The sequence below is a fragment of the Agelaius phoeniceus genome, chromosome 34 (assembly GCF_051311805.1).
Source record: "Agelaius phoeniceus isolate bAgePho1 chromosome 34, bAgePho1.hap1, whole genome shotgun sequence".
NCBI lineage: Eukaryota > Metazoa > Chordata > Aves > Passeriformes > Icteridae > Agelaius > Agelaius phoeniceus.
In genome coordinates this window covers 2,674,679-2,691,835 of record NC_135298.1, presented here as the reverse complement: position 1 = coordinate 2,691,835, position 17,157 = coordinate 2,674,679, and the positions used below count along the sequence as shown (strand labels likewise).

The following is a 17,157-nucleotide window of genomic DNA, read 5'->3' as shown; positions in this document are numbered from 1 at the left end:
CCAAACCAGAGCAAAAAGCCCTAAGTGGCACTTTGTGTCTCTAAGAAATCCCTGACAGTTTCAAAGGGAATGTGCAGCTCCTTCCCAGGCTGAGAAGGAAGGGCATCTTCTAAAGGATTTGGGCTTTGACAGAGTTTCCATTCCCAGTCCTGCTTGGAGCGGGAAGGGCACAAAGCAATTTCCTCTCGCTTTGAGCATAATTCAAATGGCAATGTTGGAAACAAAGCCCAAAATCTTTTAAAAGGCTGCTGGGGTCAGGAAGATGGATCCATGCCATCAGTACATATACAATGTAAATAACTGAGTTCCCCTTTAAAAAAGATCATTTACCTCTTATTGCAAAGTTTCAGAACTTTTTCACTAACACTTGGGTTTTCTTTTCATCTTTCACATTTTATATAGTTTTTTTTTCTTTTTCCTTTTTTTCCTTTATATAGAAAACATGTCCTACAGAAGGAGTGTCCTTTGCTCCTGGTTCCTGTGTGGAGCAGCTCCCTTGCTGCTGGCTGAGCTGCTCAGGCAGAGCCCGGCAGCTCCTGGCCCTGCAGGGCTGAGGCTTTTCCCCGTTGCTGGGCACAGACTGATGGAGCAGCACTGCTGAACACGGGCACACACAGAGGGCCCAGCAGCAGCTGCCTTTGGCCACCTGAGGCTCCAAGGCCCAACCTCTGAGCAGCCAGGGCTGGAAGAGACTGGCAGCATCTGATCCCTGACTCTGGGCCAGGGCTGCACAAAGGACCCCACAGCAGCAGCAGCAGCAGCAGCAGCAGCAGCAGCAGCAGCAGCAGATGGAGCTGACTTTCAGCACAGCCCCTGCCCCTGTTCCCTCCCGTGTGCAGCGGTGTCAGAGCAGCCTGAGGCACCTGGGAGCCCCCAGTGCCAGCAGGGACTTGAGATGGCAGCCCTGGGCTCCTGGAGGCTGTGCAAGGAACGGAGCTGGGCACTCCCTGTCCATGGGGAGCTTGCAGATGGAAAAGGCTGCTGTGCCCAGGCAGCTCCAGGGGCACAGAAAGGAGGCTCTGGAGCACTGGATCAGTGCCAGTGCCACAGTCCTGGGCAGCAGCCAGGCAGCCCTGGGGGAACAGAGGGCACAGCAAGAGGGACAGAAGCAGGCAAGGGCAGAGATTGGGAAGAGCCAGGCCCGCGAGCAGGAACAGCTGCTCCATTGCACTCTTGGAGAAAGCTCTTGGCTGCTTCAAAGCGCTGAAAGGCGTGAAGGGCAGAGAGGAGGCCACAGCAAACAATGCTCCTGTTTGCACAGCCTCCCCTCTGCGTGTCCCAGAAGGAATTGGATGGACTGGATTCGTCTCTCCGAGTGGTCTCGTTCAGCATGAGCAGCTCAGCAGCAGGAGCTGAAGGAGCTGAAGCCTCAGGCCACAGGAGCTGGGCAAGAGGGAACTTCTGGAGCAAAGTAATGCTGCTGAAATAGCCCCAGCTGAATGCAGCAGATATCATCATGGAATGACAGAATCCTTTCTGTTGGAAAAGCCCTCTGAGCTCACCCAGTGCAGCCGCTCAGCCAGCAGTGCCAAGCCCAGCACTAAAGCACATCCCTGAAGTGCCAAGGCCTGGACAGCAGCCCTGAGTGAGGCCTGGACAGCAGGCCCTGAGCCCAAGGTGGCCTCTGGAGGAACCTTCCAAGCAAAGGTTATCTTTATATCTGCTCCCTGCTGAGATATGCATGGTCATTAGCACTGTGATAGATGTAGCCACTCCTTAGTGAAACATGGATGGACCTTTGTGTATTTAGAAGCCAGAGAAGGCCATGAAATCTGACATCTGGCCTTGTGTGGGGCTGAAGGATCAAAGTCAGCTGCCTTGGCTCCTCCTTGAGGCCTGGCCAGGCTTTGGGAGGGAGCCAAGAGGAGGATGAAAGCAGATGTTGGCACACTAGCAGTGCTGTCAGTTTGTTCATGCAGCACTGCCAGAGCTGGGCCCTCTCCCAGTGGGCTTGGAGCCTCAGCTGGGGCTGGAGGCACCTGCAGGAATTGCCAGTGCCCAGGAGTGGCTCTGCAGCCCTTGGCTGTGACAGCTTCCCCAGCTGCTGTGTGCATCTGGGGGATGGCAAAGGCTGAGGGGAAATGCTGCTGCATCTTTCCTAATCAGTGCAGGCAATCTTTGGTGGGGATGATTGGGTGCATTGCTGAGCTGCTCCTTTTGTGATTCTTTGCTGCTCTGAACTGCAGGAAATGACACTGATTCCTTCAGTTGGAGTCTGTGTCTTTGGTGCTGACTTTGGCCACTGGTCAAACCAAACTGGCACAGTCTGGCCAGATCCCAACCAAATGTCACTTGTTCAATGTCAATGTGAGGCATCAGTGCCATCAGAAATTCCCAGATGGGAAGCCCTTCCCTGGAGTTCCCTGGCTCTGCAGTGGGCTGAGGTGGGAGCCCCGTGGGAGCAGTGGGGCAGTGGGGTAAAAGAAGCTGCAGCCCTGGATGTCTTCAAATGCATCCAAAAACTGCACATGGAAAAGGAAAAGGACTTGTGGGTTTGGGCAGACAAAGATGAATTTGTTAAGAGTCCATTGGAAAACAGCACCTTCAGAAGGAACAATTATTGTTGGAATGCTCCCACATGGAGCAAGAGCAGAAGGTTTTAATCTTGAGCTCAGCTGCATTTGTACCAGTGAAATATCAATATACTAAATAACTATATGTATTTATTGTATAATAAGACCTTAATATATATATATATTTGTGTATTTATATATATATGTATTATATATATGTATTATATATATATATGTATGTATTATATGTATTATATATATATGTCTGTATCTATCTGTCTATATGTATATCAATATGTATATCTACATATGAAATAATAATAATAATGTGAAATAGTGATGACAATACTAATTTGGTAGCTTTGGCTGCTCAGGGATGTAACTCTAAATACCCTACAGAACAGGATTGGCCAGGACCCTACTGTCAGTGGTCAACTTTGTGAGATTGTAGACAAAGTAAAAAGGAGGAAGGGAGGAAATTGGCTATTTTCCCAGGGTTTGCTGATACTGTGATGCAGAGTGCTTTGTCTGTTGCTGTGAAAAATACAGTGATGAAGCCTGCAGGGTTTTTCATGTACCAGACTATGCACAAGCTGCAGGATTGGTTGAACGGGTGAAGGGGTTTTTAAAAGAGCAGTTGATAAAATGAGGAGATGGGAACCTTTGCCCATGAAGAACCCATCTCCCAGATGTGCTCCATGCCCTAAACAATGGCCCACGGGGGAAATGGAAACCCCCTGGCTGTGCATGGCTGCCCCCAATTTGCAAATCCAACCATGGGCAGTGAGACTTGGACTGCCTGGGAAATTGTTCTGGCTGTGATGGCCCCTGGCAGGGCCAGCCCAGAGGCTGCAGGGCTGGGCCTTCATGCATTGGAATTAATGAGGATGAATTCAAAGCAAATGAGAGCCATCAATACTGAAACAGGAATTCAGATTCCTCCAGGACACTTTGCTTTGGTAACTGCTCCCTTGGAGCTTGGCCTTGCAAAGTGTTCATGTCATGGCAGGAGGAATTGATGCAGAATATCCAGGAGAAATTACAGCAATTCTGTTAAACAATAGTGAACAAGATTGGATTATTCAACCCCATGACAGGGTAGCATAATTATTGATATTGAAATTTTGAGAACGATTGTGAAAAAAGGAGCTCCAGCTGCAATCACCACCGTTTGTGGAGATAAAGGGTTTGGATGCAGCAGTCCTAATAATGGAGCCAGAGTGTGGGTCTGGAGGCCAAATGGCCCTCCCGAGGCAGCTGAAGGAGCAGCTCCTGGGAAAGACAACTCTGAGTCCTGAAAGCTGGGCAGGAGCAATGGGAATGTGTCCCTGCAGCCAAGGACTGTGTGTGAGAAACAAGTAGATCTGACAGGATATTGTTTTACACATGCTGCCAGACCAAATCTCCCTGTTTGCCCCAAGGGCCCCTTTGGCAAATGCTCTGATCCACGGGGCTCCATGGGAAGGCTGCTGTGACACTGAGGGACTTGCACAGGAATTGCATCCAGGAGCCTGGGAGCCCCTCAGGGACTGGGACCCGGCCCCTTCCAGCCAGAGGGGAAAGGGCCCCCCAAGCCTTGTTAGCCCCAGACAACATGGTAAAGCTGAACAGCAAAGGGCCTGGGGGCATTATTCTGGAATTAAAAAGGCGCCAGCTCCATGGACAACAGAATTCTTGTTCCTAACTCCAAGGAGATTGAGAAAAATGGATGAAGAACGGTGTCACTAAAGTACTACTGATGTGTGTAAGGTGTACCTTGATAGTCAGCCAGAATCTTTGTCTGCCACAAACACCTCTAGTGTTTGACCAAGGGGTTAGTCATCAAAATGTAAAAACGAGTTCTGATGGATTGCTGAGCTTCTTTTGTAATTCTTTGCTAATGATGATGTGCTTTGCTGAGCTCTTCCTTTTGTAATGCTTTGCAGCTGTGCATGATATAAATGCCACAATTCCTTCAGTTGGTCTCTGTGTCTTTGGTAGTGACCCTGCCCACTGGTGAAACAGGGCCCCCTCTTGCCTAAGTGTTAGCTGGGAAGGCAAAAAGCCTCCCTCCAAAATTCCCCCCTTGCTCCTTGTTCCCCCCTTCATAGCCTGAGCATGATGTGCTCTGGTCTGGGCTGTGCCCGGGGTCAGTTGGGGTCACCTGTCCTGGCTGTGTCCCCTGCCAAGCTCCCCCGCAGCCCCAGCCCCTCCCCAGCGTGGCTGGACGAGGGGCAGGACAGGCCTTGGCTGTGCTGCAGCTCAGCAAGAACAAAACCATCTCTGCGTGCTCAGCGCTGTGCTCAGCACCCGGCCCAGCAGTGTCTCAGTGCCAGGGGCTGTGCCCTCAGTGCCTGCCAGGGCTTTCCATGGCAACTGCCAGGCCAGGTGCCCCAGGTGTCCCCCCCAGTGCCGGTTGCCATGGAAACAGTGCCCAGCCCTGCCCCTTTCTGTCTGGCTGACCTGGCCTTTGGCCCTGGCAGTGCCCTTGGCTGCTGGTTCCTGGTGCCTGAGCGGCCAGCGCGGCACAGGGCAGGTGGCCATGGCACAGCCCCCAGCAAGGGATCCCCTCTGGCTCTGGGCACTGACACCAGCCCTGAGCAAGGGGCCCAGGGCAGCTTTCCATGCCCACCAACCATCACAACGGCTCCGGGCATTGCTTGCCATGGCACCAAACCAAGGAACGGGTCCCCGTGGCCGTTGCCATGGCACCTGCTGGAACCAACCAGTGTCACTGCAATTGTACCTGGAACAGCCCTGGCACCGCTTTGTCCTCAGGGTTGCCATGGCAGCCCAGGGCAGCAGCAGCTCTGCAGGCAAGGGGCCATGGAACCTGGCTGCAGAAATGGCTCCTGGGGCTGCTTTCCAAGGAAACCTGAACTGATGGGGGTTGCCATGGCACCCAAACCCAGCACTGGGGTCCCTGCAGTGTCCATGGCAACAGCCCCTTGCAATGGCCCACTGCCTGTTGGGATGATGATCCACCCTCACAGCTGGCCCAAGGCAGGGCTGAAGTGCTCTTGGTGCCACCTTGGGCTTGGCACACACTTGAGGAGGATGTCTGTTTGCAATGGGGAAACTCAGGAGTTTTAGATGGCTTCAAAACTCAAAGAAGGAAAATCCCTCTTTGCCTGAGTGCAGCCACTTCTCCAAGCAAAGCAGCTCCCAGGTGAGGGAGGAGAGACACCATGGGCTTGGGGAATGTAGAGCAAGGTTGTCCACACTGGCTCAGAGCTCAAGGCACAGCTTCTCTGAGCAGGCCAGACCTCCTTAGGACAGTCCCTGCATCAATAGCAGTCACCGAATGCTGCAATCACCTCTTGTGTAATAAGAAAAGCAATAAAAGACAGCCTTTAAAATAGGAATACATATTTCCTAGAAGCTCTTTGAGCTATTTCTCCATAACTGTCAAAGGAAACCCTCCTAATGAACTGCACTGGAGCAGAGGGAAATCAAGGCAGAGCCATGGTTTGTCAGGACTTGCTTGATCCTCATGAGCCTCACTGTGCATTTGGAGCTGAGCCCTTGAACCTCAGGGCCTGGGAGGAGATTGCACAAACCTTGCCTGGAGTCAGAGTCAGAGGAAACACCCAAAGTGTCTCCAGGCATTCATGGCTCCCACTGAGGTCCCTGTCCAACACAGGCTCCTCATGGACTCCTTGGAGGAGAGAATTGGTGGCCAGGATGGCACAAAAACCTCTCAGACACTCAGTGTGGAAAGGAAAATCCAAAGTCCCTTCAACACCTTGAGTGTCTCAGAGCATGAATGAGCCCCACCGAGTGTCAGTACAAAGCTCTCCAGGGACTCATTAACGCAGATAACTGGGGCCATGATTGCACAAAGCTCTCCCAGAGTCTGGATCCAAAGGGAAACACCAAGTACCTTAAAAGAACTGAAGTACCTTGAAGCATTCATGAGCCCCACTGAGTGGTGTTACTGACAGAGCCTCTGCAGGGACTAATTACAGCAGGTAATTGGTGGCCATGATTGCACAAAGCTCTCAGAGACTGCAAGGCCAAAGCCAAACCCCAAGTCCTTTGAAAAAGCTGCAGCCCCTGCAGGGAGCATTCAGGAGCCGCCAGGGCCATTGCTGAGCAAGGCTCCCCAGGGACTCCTTGCAGCAGATCCTTGAGGCCCCTGGGATGTGGGCCAGGGGGGGATGCAGAGGGCAGCACAAGGGGCTGGCAGTGCCCAGCCTGGCTGGGGCTGGGCCAGGAGGCCCCAGGGCCTCAGCACAAGGTGTCTCCTCCCAGCCCTTGCTGGCACAGACCCTGCTGTGCCCCAGGGCACCAAGCCTTGGCTTCTCTTTGTCCCCAGCTGCCATCAGTGCCTCCAGTTCTCTGCTCTGCCTGGGGCCTGGGGACACTTTCTCTGTCGTGTCCCTCAGTGGGAGCCACTACAAGTCCCAGAAACTTTGGAGTTGGATTCTGCCTTGGAGTTCTGGAGAGGCTTCTTCAGCTCCCTCTCAGGGCCTGATGTTCAGGGCCTGAGCACAAAGGCCCAGAGGCTCCTAAAGTCCTTGTGCTGTGTCTGTGCTGCTGAGCTGGGCCGGGCTCCTGGCCCAGAGGCAGCTCCTGGCAAGGGCAGCAGAGCTGCAGAGAGACAGCTCTGGGCAGGAGCAGCTCCTGTGCACAGCCCAGCAGGGCTGGGGCACTGCCTGCAGCCAGCCCGGGCACAGCACAGAGGCACAGAGAGCTTCAAGCAGGCAGGGCTGGGAAGGGGCTGGCAAGGGCCTGGGGCACAATCACTGCCAGCCCTTGGCACAGCAACCTCTGGCTGCAGGACAATGCAGCTGCAGCTCCTGCACTGATCTCCTAAAGCTGCAACATCCCAATGCCTGCAGACTCTGCGAGTGCATCTCTGAGGATTTCTGCTGCAGGGGAGCTGAAATGCTCATGAAGCTCTCACATGCTGATCAGTCACAGAATATTTGCAAGGCAAGGATTTTGATTAAAATGAGGCAATTTCCTAAGACTTTGTCTTCAGATTCCTACTACTGGAGAGTGGCAGGGAGGGGGGATAATTATTAATGGATGATTATGAATTATTAGTTATGAATTTTGGCAAGTGGTGCCTGAGATCACCAAACTGTTCCTTCTAGTGACCAGCAGGTTCACAGGAGATCCCTAATGTGCCTTCAGCCACTCTGCCCATGGACAGCAGCAGCAGCAGCTTTGCTGGAGCCATCAGGCTCAGTCTGAGCTGTCCTTTCTGCAAGCTGCAAAGAGAAGCTGCCCCCAGGCAGTGCCCTGCAAACAGGCAGGGTTCTGTCAGGCCAAGGAGAGTGCACAGAGCTTTGGGCTCTGTGAGTGCTGGCACAGAGAGATCAGGCACAGGGAAACCCCTGCAGGAGGAAAATCTCCAGGAAGCAGAGAGAGGATCAGGGAAGGAGAGAAAACAGAACCCAGCAATGCTGTGGCAGGGAGAGTTGAGAGATGTGCACAGGATCCCCTGCAGTGCAGCCCCTGCCTCTGAACAAGCCCCCTCCCTCCTGTGCCCCAGCCAAGCCTCTGCCCTCAGGGCCGGGGCTCCAAGGTGTGCAGCCCCTCCTGTGCAGGCAGAGCTGCAGCAGAGCCGTGGGGCAGCTCTGCAGCCCCGGGCCCAGTTCCCTCTGCAGAGCACAGGGCTGGGAGCAGCTGCCCGGCCCTGGGGGCTCTGGAGGGGCACAGCTGGCTCAGGGTGACGCTGTCCCCAGGGCCCGGCTCTGGGCAATGCTGTCAGGGCAGCCAGGGAAGGAGCTGCATCTCCCTTCAGCCAATGCCAGCAGAAGGACACTTGCAAGTCCCTCTGACATTTCAGTCCAGGCTGGGAGCTTCACCCCAGCATGCAAACCTGTCCTGGAGCATCTCTGAGTGATAAGATCCATGGGCAAAGGCAGAGGTGTTGTGACCCTGAAAATGCTGCTGGGTTGGTGGAATGAGCAACGTGAGTCCTTGGCTACAGAAGTGGAGCTGGGCTCTGCTGGATCCATCTGCTCTCACAGTACCTGGGGGTTTGTAAGAGAAACGTGGGAGTGTGAACATCCTCCAGCTGAGAAAAGTGAAAGCCCAGAGGAACTGCAAACAGAATGAAGTGACAGATCATCTGCCCCCAGTCTGCACTCATTATCTTGCCTCAGGGAAATCACTCTGTTCTACCAGAGGGCAGCAGAAATGCTCAGGGTTTCTGATATCCAAGAGTACCAGGAAGTCCATGGAAGGAGCTTAAAAAGAAAACATCAGAACTCTGAAACACAAGAGCATGTCCGTGTGTGTTACAAAGGAGGGTGTGTGGGAAATGGCTTTGATTTTGGTTACAGGTATCTCCTCTAACCCTTCACTGTCCTTTTCTCCATGAACAGGTGCCCATGTGCAGCCACAGCAAATGTCCAACAGCAGCTGCATCAGCCACTTCCTCCTGCTGGCATTGGCAGAGCCGGGGCAGCTGCAGCTCCTGCACTTCTGCCTCTTGCTGGGCATCTCCCTGGCTGCCCTCCTGGGCAACGGCCTCATCATCAGCGCCGTAGCCTGCGGCCACCACCTGCACACGCCCATGTTCTTCTTCCTGCTCAGCCTGGCCCTCCCTGACCTGGGCTCCATCTGCACCACTGTGCCCAGAGCCATGCACAATTCCCTCTGGGACACCAGCACCATCTCCTACTCAGCATGTGCTGCACAGGTCTTTTTCTTTTTGTTCTTTATCACAGCAGAGCTTTCATTCCTGACCCTCACGTGCTCCAACTGCTACGTGTCCATCTGCAAAGCCCTGCACCACGGGACCCTGCTGGGCAGCAGAGCTTGTGCCCACATGGCAGCAGCTGCCTGGGCCTGGGGCTTTCTCACTGCTCTGCTGCACATGGCCAATACATTTTCCCTGCCCCTGTGCCATGGCAATGCCCTGGGCCAGTTCTTCTGTGAAATCCCCCAGATCCTCAAACTTCCAACCCCAGGGAACTTGGGCTTCTTGCTGTTGGTGCCTGTTTATCATTTGGCTGTTCTGTGTTCATTGTTGTTTTCTCCTATGTGCAGACCTTCAGGCCATGCTGAGCATCCCCTCAGAGCAGGGACAGCACAAAGCCTTTTCCACCTGCCTCCCTCCCCTGGCTGTACCTCTGTTTATCAGTACTGCAGTGTTTGCCTGTTGTTGCAGGCTCCCAGCCAGGTAATAATTAGCATTGTCTCCATGATTGCAGAAGGCTGATCCATGGCTTTATTCTACTATATTATATCATATCCTACTGTACTTATTAAGGAACTCCTCCCCTTACAGACAGTGCGATACAGCTTTGCCCTAATTGCTCAATCCCTGCAAACACCGTGCAGTGGCCAGGCAGAGCTGTCAGCAAAGGAAGGGCCCAGCCAGGGGGGGCAGCCGGGGGATGCCCACAGCCTGCAGGGACAGAGGCGCAGGGCAGGGACACCGTGGGACAGCCTGGGCTGCACAGGGCACAGGGATGGGCAGCAGCTGCAAGACAGCCCTGCCAGAGCCAGCTTGGGCAGCACTTTGGCCATGGCTGCTGGGCCTGGGGCCAGGAGGGGACAAGTGACCCTTGCAGGCCTGGGGCCTCATGGCCTCCTTGTCCCTGCTCAGCAGCCTGGCAGGGGCCGCCCCACGCTCCTGCCCCTGGCATTGCACATCCCCACATGCCAGTGCATATCCCGGGAAGAGCCCTGAGCCAGGAGGGAGGGACAGGATCTGCCTGGCCAGGCCCTGGGGCTCAGGCCTTGGCCCTTTGCATTCCTCAAACACATCCAGGTGTGCTCAGCACCAGAGACACCTTTGCCTTGCTTGTGCCCACCTGGCATCACCGCCTGCAGTGTTCTGCTCTAGCTGGAACCTGGGGACATTTTCTCAGTTGTGTCCCTGACAGGGATCTCTTCAAAGTACAAGAAACTTCAGTGTTTCAATAGAACTGAGTTTTTGAGGGTTTTGTGACATCACTGAGGGGGGTGGTGACATCACAGAACTGGCTGTGACATCACAGAGCATATTATGAGGCCATAGAGCAGAGTCTGCCATCACAGAGGGTGGCTCAGTGGCATCAGAGAGTGGGTTGTGACATCACCTGGTGGCTGTGTGACATCATAGAGCAGGCTGTGACGTCACAAAACTGATTGTGACATGACAGGATGACTTTGGGATATCAGTCTTCTGTGATTTCACAGCACTGCTGTATGACATCACAAGGTAACATAGAGTTGGCTCTGTGACATCACAGGGGCAGCGTGACATCACAGGGAAAGTGTGACATCACAGGGGCAATAATAGTGACAATAGCAAAAAGAAGAATTAATAATGGTAATAAAAACCCTACCATGCTTATACTTGGCTTGCATGGCATGGTTTTGGTAAGGGGAGCTCGAGGAGCACCTTCTGTGAGAGGCTGCTGGAAGCAGCTGCTCCTCTGTGTCCCACAGAGTCAATTCCAGCCAGCTCCAGGATGCACCGGCCACTGGCCAAGGCTGGGCCAGTTGGAAATGGTGGTAACACCTTTGGGGCAAGAGATTTAGGAAAATGGGTGATGGTCTAGGTGTAACTGTGAGCAGGGAAGAGCAGGGTGAGAACACGTGAGAGGAACAACTCTGCACACCCCAGGGCAGGGCAGGAGGAGGGGCAGGAGCTGCTCCAGGGGCTGGAGCTGATTGCCCTGAGATTCCCTGGGCAGCCCCTGGGGAGGCAGCTGGGCCCCTGCAGCCCATGGAGGGCCCGGAGAGCAGAGATGCACCTGCAGCGCCTGGAGGAGCCCGTGCTGGAGCAGGGGGTGCCTGAGCAGGGGCTGGGACCCCATGAGAAACCTGTGCTGGAGCAGGGACCCAGCAGGGACCTGCAAAGCCGTGGAGAGAGGAGCCCACGCTGGAGCAGGGTCCTGGCAGGACTTGTGAGCCCCTGGGAGAGTGAGGCAGCTGCAGCAGTTTGTGAAGAGCTGCTGTCCGTGAGATGAACTCACTCTGCAGAAGTTCATGGAGAAGTGTCTCAGGAGGGACCCCTGGCACAGCAGGGGAACGACTCCTCTCCCCGAGCAGCAGAGAAACAACGGGTGATGAACGGAGCAGAGCCCCCAGTGCCTGTCTGCCTGCACCACTGGGGGAGGAGCAGAGCTGGGAAGGAGGGAGGAACAGGCAGAAGGTGTTTGTGAAGCTTTATTTTACTTCCCACTATCCTGCCCTGATCTGGATAGAAATAAATTCAATTAATACCTGTAATTTCAAAAATGTTTTGCCTATGATGGCATTTGCTGAATGATCTGTCCCAGTCCTTAACTCAAGCCATGAAGCCTTCATTCTGTTTTTTCTCCTGTCCATCTCTGGAGGGGAGTGAGAGAGCAGCTTTGGTGGGTGCCTGGCATCCAGGCAGGGCCAAATGGCTACATGTTTCTCTTTTCTTTTTACTTTTTTTCCTTTCCTCTTTCCTTTTCTTTCCTCTCCTTTCCCTTTCCCTTTCCCTTTCCTTTCCTTGCCTTGCCTTTTTCCTTTTTCTCTCTCATTCTTTCTTTCCTGTTCTTTTGTTCTTTCCAGAGGTCACAGTGCAGAGGTTGAGTGGGGCTTTGATGGAGGGAGTGGAGGTGGCGGGGAGTAGCGGGGACAGGAGGCACAGGGCTGTGGCACAGGCACCCGAGGGGCCCGGGCAGCTGGCAGGGGGCAAGGCCTGTCCCCCTGGGCCAGCAGCAGCCTCGTGCCCTGCCCAAGGCGCTGCCAGCAGGGGCTGGGCCCCAGAGGCAGGGGCAGAGCCCAGCCCCGGGGGCGGCGTTTGTGCCCCGAGCCCCGTCCAGCCCAGCCTGCCCCGAGTGCGCAGTGAGCGCTGGCACGGCTGCCCTGGACAGCGTGGCCTGCTGGGGACACTGAGAGCTGCCCCGCTGTGACCCTGCCCTGGGCACTGCACAGGCACCAACCCAACCCCAGCCAGCAGCACCCCTGGGCACGGCCCAGGCACTGGAGAGCATCACAGCCAGCCCTGCTGCTGCTGGGGATGTCCCAGGCACCAGAGCCCATCCCAGCCCCGCTGCTGCTGGGCATGTCCCAGGCACCAGCGCCCATCCCAGCCCTGCTGCTGCTGGGGATGTCCCAGGCACCAGAGCCCATCCCAGCCCCGCTGCTGCTGGGCATGTCCCAGGCACCAGAGCCCATCCCAGCCCTGCTGCTGCTGGGGATGTCCCAGGCACCAGAGCCCATCCCAGCCCTGCTGCTGCTGGGGATGTCCCAGGCACCAGAGCCCATCCCAGCCCTGTTGCTGCTGGGGATGTCCCAGGCACCAGACCCCATCCCAGCCCTGCTGCTGCTGGGGATGTCCCAGGCACCAGAGCCCATCCCAGCCCTGCTCCTGGGATGTCACAGCCCCTACAAGTGTACCAGGTGTGGGAAGAGCTTCTCCCAGAGGTCAGCCTTGACCCAACACCAACGCAGCCAGCACTGAAGGAAGCCCTGCCAGTGCCCCCAGTGTGGGAAGAGCTCCGTGCCCTGCTCCAGCTCCATCCCCACGGGAGGATCCGCGCTGGATGATCCCCAGTGACCCCGGTGGGCAGAGCCCCGGTGATCCGTGGTGCCGGTGATCCCTGGTGGGAAGACACCTGGCTGGGGGCTCCACATCCTCCTGGCTCCTCATGGCCTGGGTCTTCTTCTCACATTTCTTCATTCTTTCAAAACACTCAAAACCTGGGTAAAAATAAAGATGTTGAACTAAGATGGGGCTAGAGAAGTGGGGGGCTGTTCCAGAGGTGTGGGGGATGCTGGGTCCGAGGGAGCTGAGAGTTCCTGGGAAGGACTTGGGGCTTGCTCAGGGCTTTGGGGACACGAGGCCGAGCGGCTCCGGGTGCTTTGGAAGATGCTGGTGGAGATTCTGGGGCGGCTGATCAAGGATCTCCCGGCTTGGAACTGTCCCTGTGTCCCCTTGTCCCGCTTCCTGGTGTCCCCTGTAGCGGATACCCCCCTCCCTGCTGTCACTCCCCTTTCCTCCGCCCGTTCCCGTGTCACCCCACTCCCAGTCCCGTCCTGCTCCATTCCCAGTATGGACCCCATTCCCTGGCCCCATTCCCCATTCCCTGTCCCCATCCCCCATTCCCATTCCTCATTCCCATTCCCTGTCCCCATTCCCATTCCCTGTCCCTGTCCCCATTCCCATTCCTCATTCCCATTCCCTGTCCTCATTCCATTCCCCATTCCCTGTCCCCATTCCCCATTCCCTGTCCCCATCCCCATTCCCCGTCCCCATTCCCTGTCCCCATCCCCCATTCCCGATTCCCTGTCCCCATCCCCCATTCCCTGTCCCCATTCCCGGTCCCCTCTCCACGGACGCCGCCGCCATCGCTCCGGCCCCCCTCGGCCCTCACGTGACCGCGCAAACCCCGCGCTGCTCCCGCCCACCAATCCCAGCGCGCGATCGCTCCCGGATTTGCATAACCACGCCCTCAGATTAGGCCCCGCCCCCGCCGGCTGCAGCCGCGTCCGGGCGCTGTTTGCTCCCAGTTCCCTCCCAGTGCTCCCAGTAAGAGCGGGACCGGCAGGGAGAGCGCTCCCAGTTCCCGCCCGCTGCTCTCACCATCGTTCCCAGTGCTCCCAGTACGAGCAGGACCGGCAGGGAGAGCGCTCCCAGTTCCCGCCCGCTGCTCTCACCATCGTTCCCAGTGCTCCCAGTATCGCTCCCAGTGCCGGGCGTGGCGGGGCCGCTTGGGAACCCACCCAGGGCAGAGCGCAGCTGCTTTTGGGTGCCGGCACTGCCCGGGCCGGGCTGGGAGCGGAGGAGGAGCGGGAGGGAGAGCAGGGACAGAGGAGGAGGAAAAGGAAAGGGAAAGAGAGAGAGAGGAGCGGGAAGAAGAGGAAGAGGAGGGCCAGAGGAGGAGGAAGAGGAGCAGCGGGAGGAGGAGCCGCAGCACCAACCCCACGCGGTTCCCCCGCTCGGGCCGCGGCTGCCCCGGTTCCGCCCCCTCCGGAAGCCGCAGGTGGGCGGGGAGGGGGAGTCGCCCCAAATCCATGGCGGAGAGGGGCGATCCCGGTGCAGAGGGACCCCCGGCAGCCTGGAGGGGTGGGCGAGGCTGGGGATGAGCGGGGTCCGGGCCCCCCGAGGCTGAAAGGGGCGCTGACTTCTCCAGCTGCACTTGGGCACCGGGACCATCAAACCCGACACGCTCAGCCCTTGTTTTGCCCCCCAAACCAGGATTTCCCATTCCCAAACCTTGGCCAGGAGGAGGAGGCTGCGAGGAGGAAGAAGATGCCCCAGGACACCCAGACAGGTGAGGAGGAAGTCAGTGCCCCTTTCCCCCTCTCTCCTGCTCCATCTCCCAGCCCAGCACGGCCCCCGGCTGCAGGACAGCCCCACTGCTGATGCTGTCCAGCCAGGGATGCACTGGGGGGATCTCCTTCCCCTTCCCTGTGGCACGGAGGCAAATCCCATCCTCTCCTTGTCCTTCCTCCCCCAGGGAAGGAGCTGAGGATGGAGAGCAGGGAGGACAAATCCCCACAGCAGAACCTGGTGGCTGAGGCCGTTTGGAGTGGCTCCAGGGCACAGGAATCCAACGGGGAGGAAAAGTCCCAGAGATCCCACACAAGGAGGGGCTGCAAACGCAGATCACGGGGATCCGAGGAGGAAAGACCCACCTTGGGTCCAGAAGGTGACCACAGGTCGGAGTTGGGGGTCCCTGAGGAGCTTCAGGATGGGGAGAAGCCCCACAAGTGCTCGGAATGTGGGGAGAGCTTCAGGTGGAGCTCCCGCCTGAACTCCCACATGGGAATCCACACCAGGGAGAGGCCCTATGAGTGTGGGCAGTGTGGGAAGAGCTTCAGCCACAACTCCAACCTGATCCACCACCAGCGCGTCCACAGCGGGAGAGGCCCTACGGATGTCCTGAGTGTGGGAAGAGCTTCAGAGCCAGATCCAGCCTGATTTTCCACCAGAGGAGCTACACGGGGAACGGCCCTACGAGTGTGATGAATGCAGCAAGAGGTTTCAGATCAGCTCCAATCTCCTCCATCACCAGCGCACTCACACAGAGGAGAGGCCCTTCCGCTGCCCCGACTGCAGGAAGGGCTTCAGGGACAAGTGCAGCCTCCTCAGGCACCAGCTCATCCACTCCAGGGAGAGGCCCTACGAGTGTCCCAGGTGTGGGAAGAGCTTCAAGACCAGCTATGAAGTGACTGCCCACCAGAGGAGCCACACGGGGGAACGGCCCTACGAGTGTGGGGAGTGTGGGAAGAGCTTCAGGACGAGCGCCCACCTGAGTGCCCACCAGCGCATCCACAGCGGGGAGAGGCCCTATGAGTGTGCCTGGTGTGGGAAGAGCTTCTCCCAGAGGTCAGCCTTGACCCAACACCAACGCATCCAGCTGTTGTGTTGTCTGTATAAGTTGGACTGTTCTGTTCCCCCTATCATGCAATGGTTCTGCCCTGGTTCTCCCTTTCCTCCTTTATGCTGCCAGTTATCCCAACTCCTCCCCAGTTGCCTTGGAGATTAATGTACCCTTTCTCAAATCCCTCCCCAGTGCCCTGTCCGTCACTCGGCGCTCCCACCCTTCTCTCTAGAACTCTCTAGAAACTTTCAGCTGGAGCGTCGAGTGATTGGCTCAGGGGCCGGGGCCCCACCCTCAAGTTATCCCCATTGGGGTTTTCCCTAAGTCAATCTTTTGTATCCCACTCCCCTCTGAAACCCTATTCGTCCAAGGACTGACTCCTCCCCTGTGTCCCTCCCTCCTTATAAGCTGTTGCAACTTCCCCCTCGCTCTCTTTGGTTGTCGGTTTCCCCTGGGACCCAATAAACCTGGATTCACCACAGCTGGAGAGCGCTCTCTCATTTCTGCTGACTGTAGCCATAAGCCAAGCCACGTCCTGCCACAAGGTAACACTGCTGTCACGGCACAGAGCGTTTGCCTTAGGTGCTGTCCCGAACCACGGAGATCGGGATAGTGCCCCCCTACTGCTAGCGGTGCTGGACAGCCGGCCGGGACGTCCGAGAAGGACAATCAATCAATCTTTCTCCAGCTGGACCGCTTCATCCAGCACTGAGGGAAGCTGTGGGAGTGCTCCCAGGGCGGGAAGAGCTTTGTGTGCTGCTCCAGCTCCACAGCTCCATCCCTCATTGGAGGATCAGCACTGGATGATCCCCAGTGACCCCGTTGGGCAGAGCCCTGGTGATCCGTGGTGCTGCTGATTTGTGTTAGGAAGACACCTGGCTGGCTCCTGGCTCCCCGTGAGCACCTGGACACATTCACAGACCAACATCAGAAATCCATTGTGGAGAGCTGTCGCCCTGACTTTTGAAGATTTTTCTAGGCCTTCTGATGTTTACATTCTTGTAGCAAACTTTCTCACATACTTCCTGTAAATAACTTATTGTTTTGCATTCTTTTATGGAGGAGAAGAAATCTGATGGACTGTTGGTTTGTCCAGTGTCATTGGAGAGGTGGCACTGTCACCCTCCAATCCACTGTCACTTTTGGAAAACTATAAATGTTGGAGTCAGGAAATAAACTTCCCTTTTTTCCCCTTGAGAACAGTGGTGTGTGCGCTCGTGTTGTTTCATGTCCTATAGCGACATGGAGCAGATTTGTTGACTTCTCACCCCAGAAAAATCTCACTTCTTGCGTCTTCCTGGTGGCATCAAGTAACACTGGAGGCCTTGGAAGTCTTCTCCAATACAAATCCATCATTTTAATTCTCTCTGCCCCACAGGCATCTTCTACAACCAAATCGGGTCAGACTG

General features: G+C 56.2%; 1 protein-coding gene across 1 annotated transcript in view; it reads left to right on the top strand.

Annotated features, from left to right (window-relative positions):
- The window catches only part of LOC143696362 (uncharacterized), a 175,553-nt gene extending 159,623 nt beyond the window's left edge, over nucleotides 1–15,930 (top strand). Inside the window, 3 exon segments of the mRNA XM_077192506.1 lie at nucleotides 1,026–1,035; nucleotides 15,124–15,303; nucleotides 15,386–15,930. Of these exon segments, the coding sequence (XP_077048621.1) occupies nucleotides 1,026–1,035; nucleotides 15,124–15,303; nucleotides 15,386–15,913 (718 nt within the window). The 3' untranslated portion in view covers nucleotides 15,914–15,930.
- Nucleotides 15,931–17,157: the final 1,227 nt, after the last annotated feature.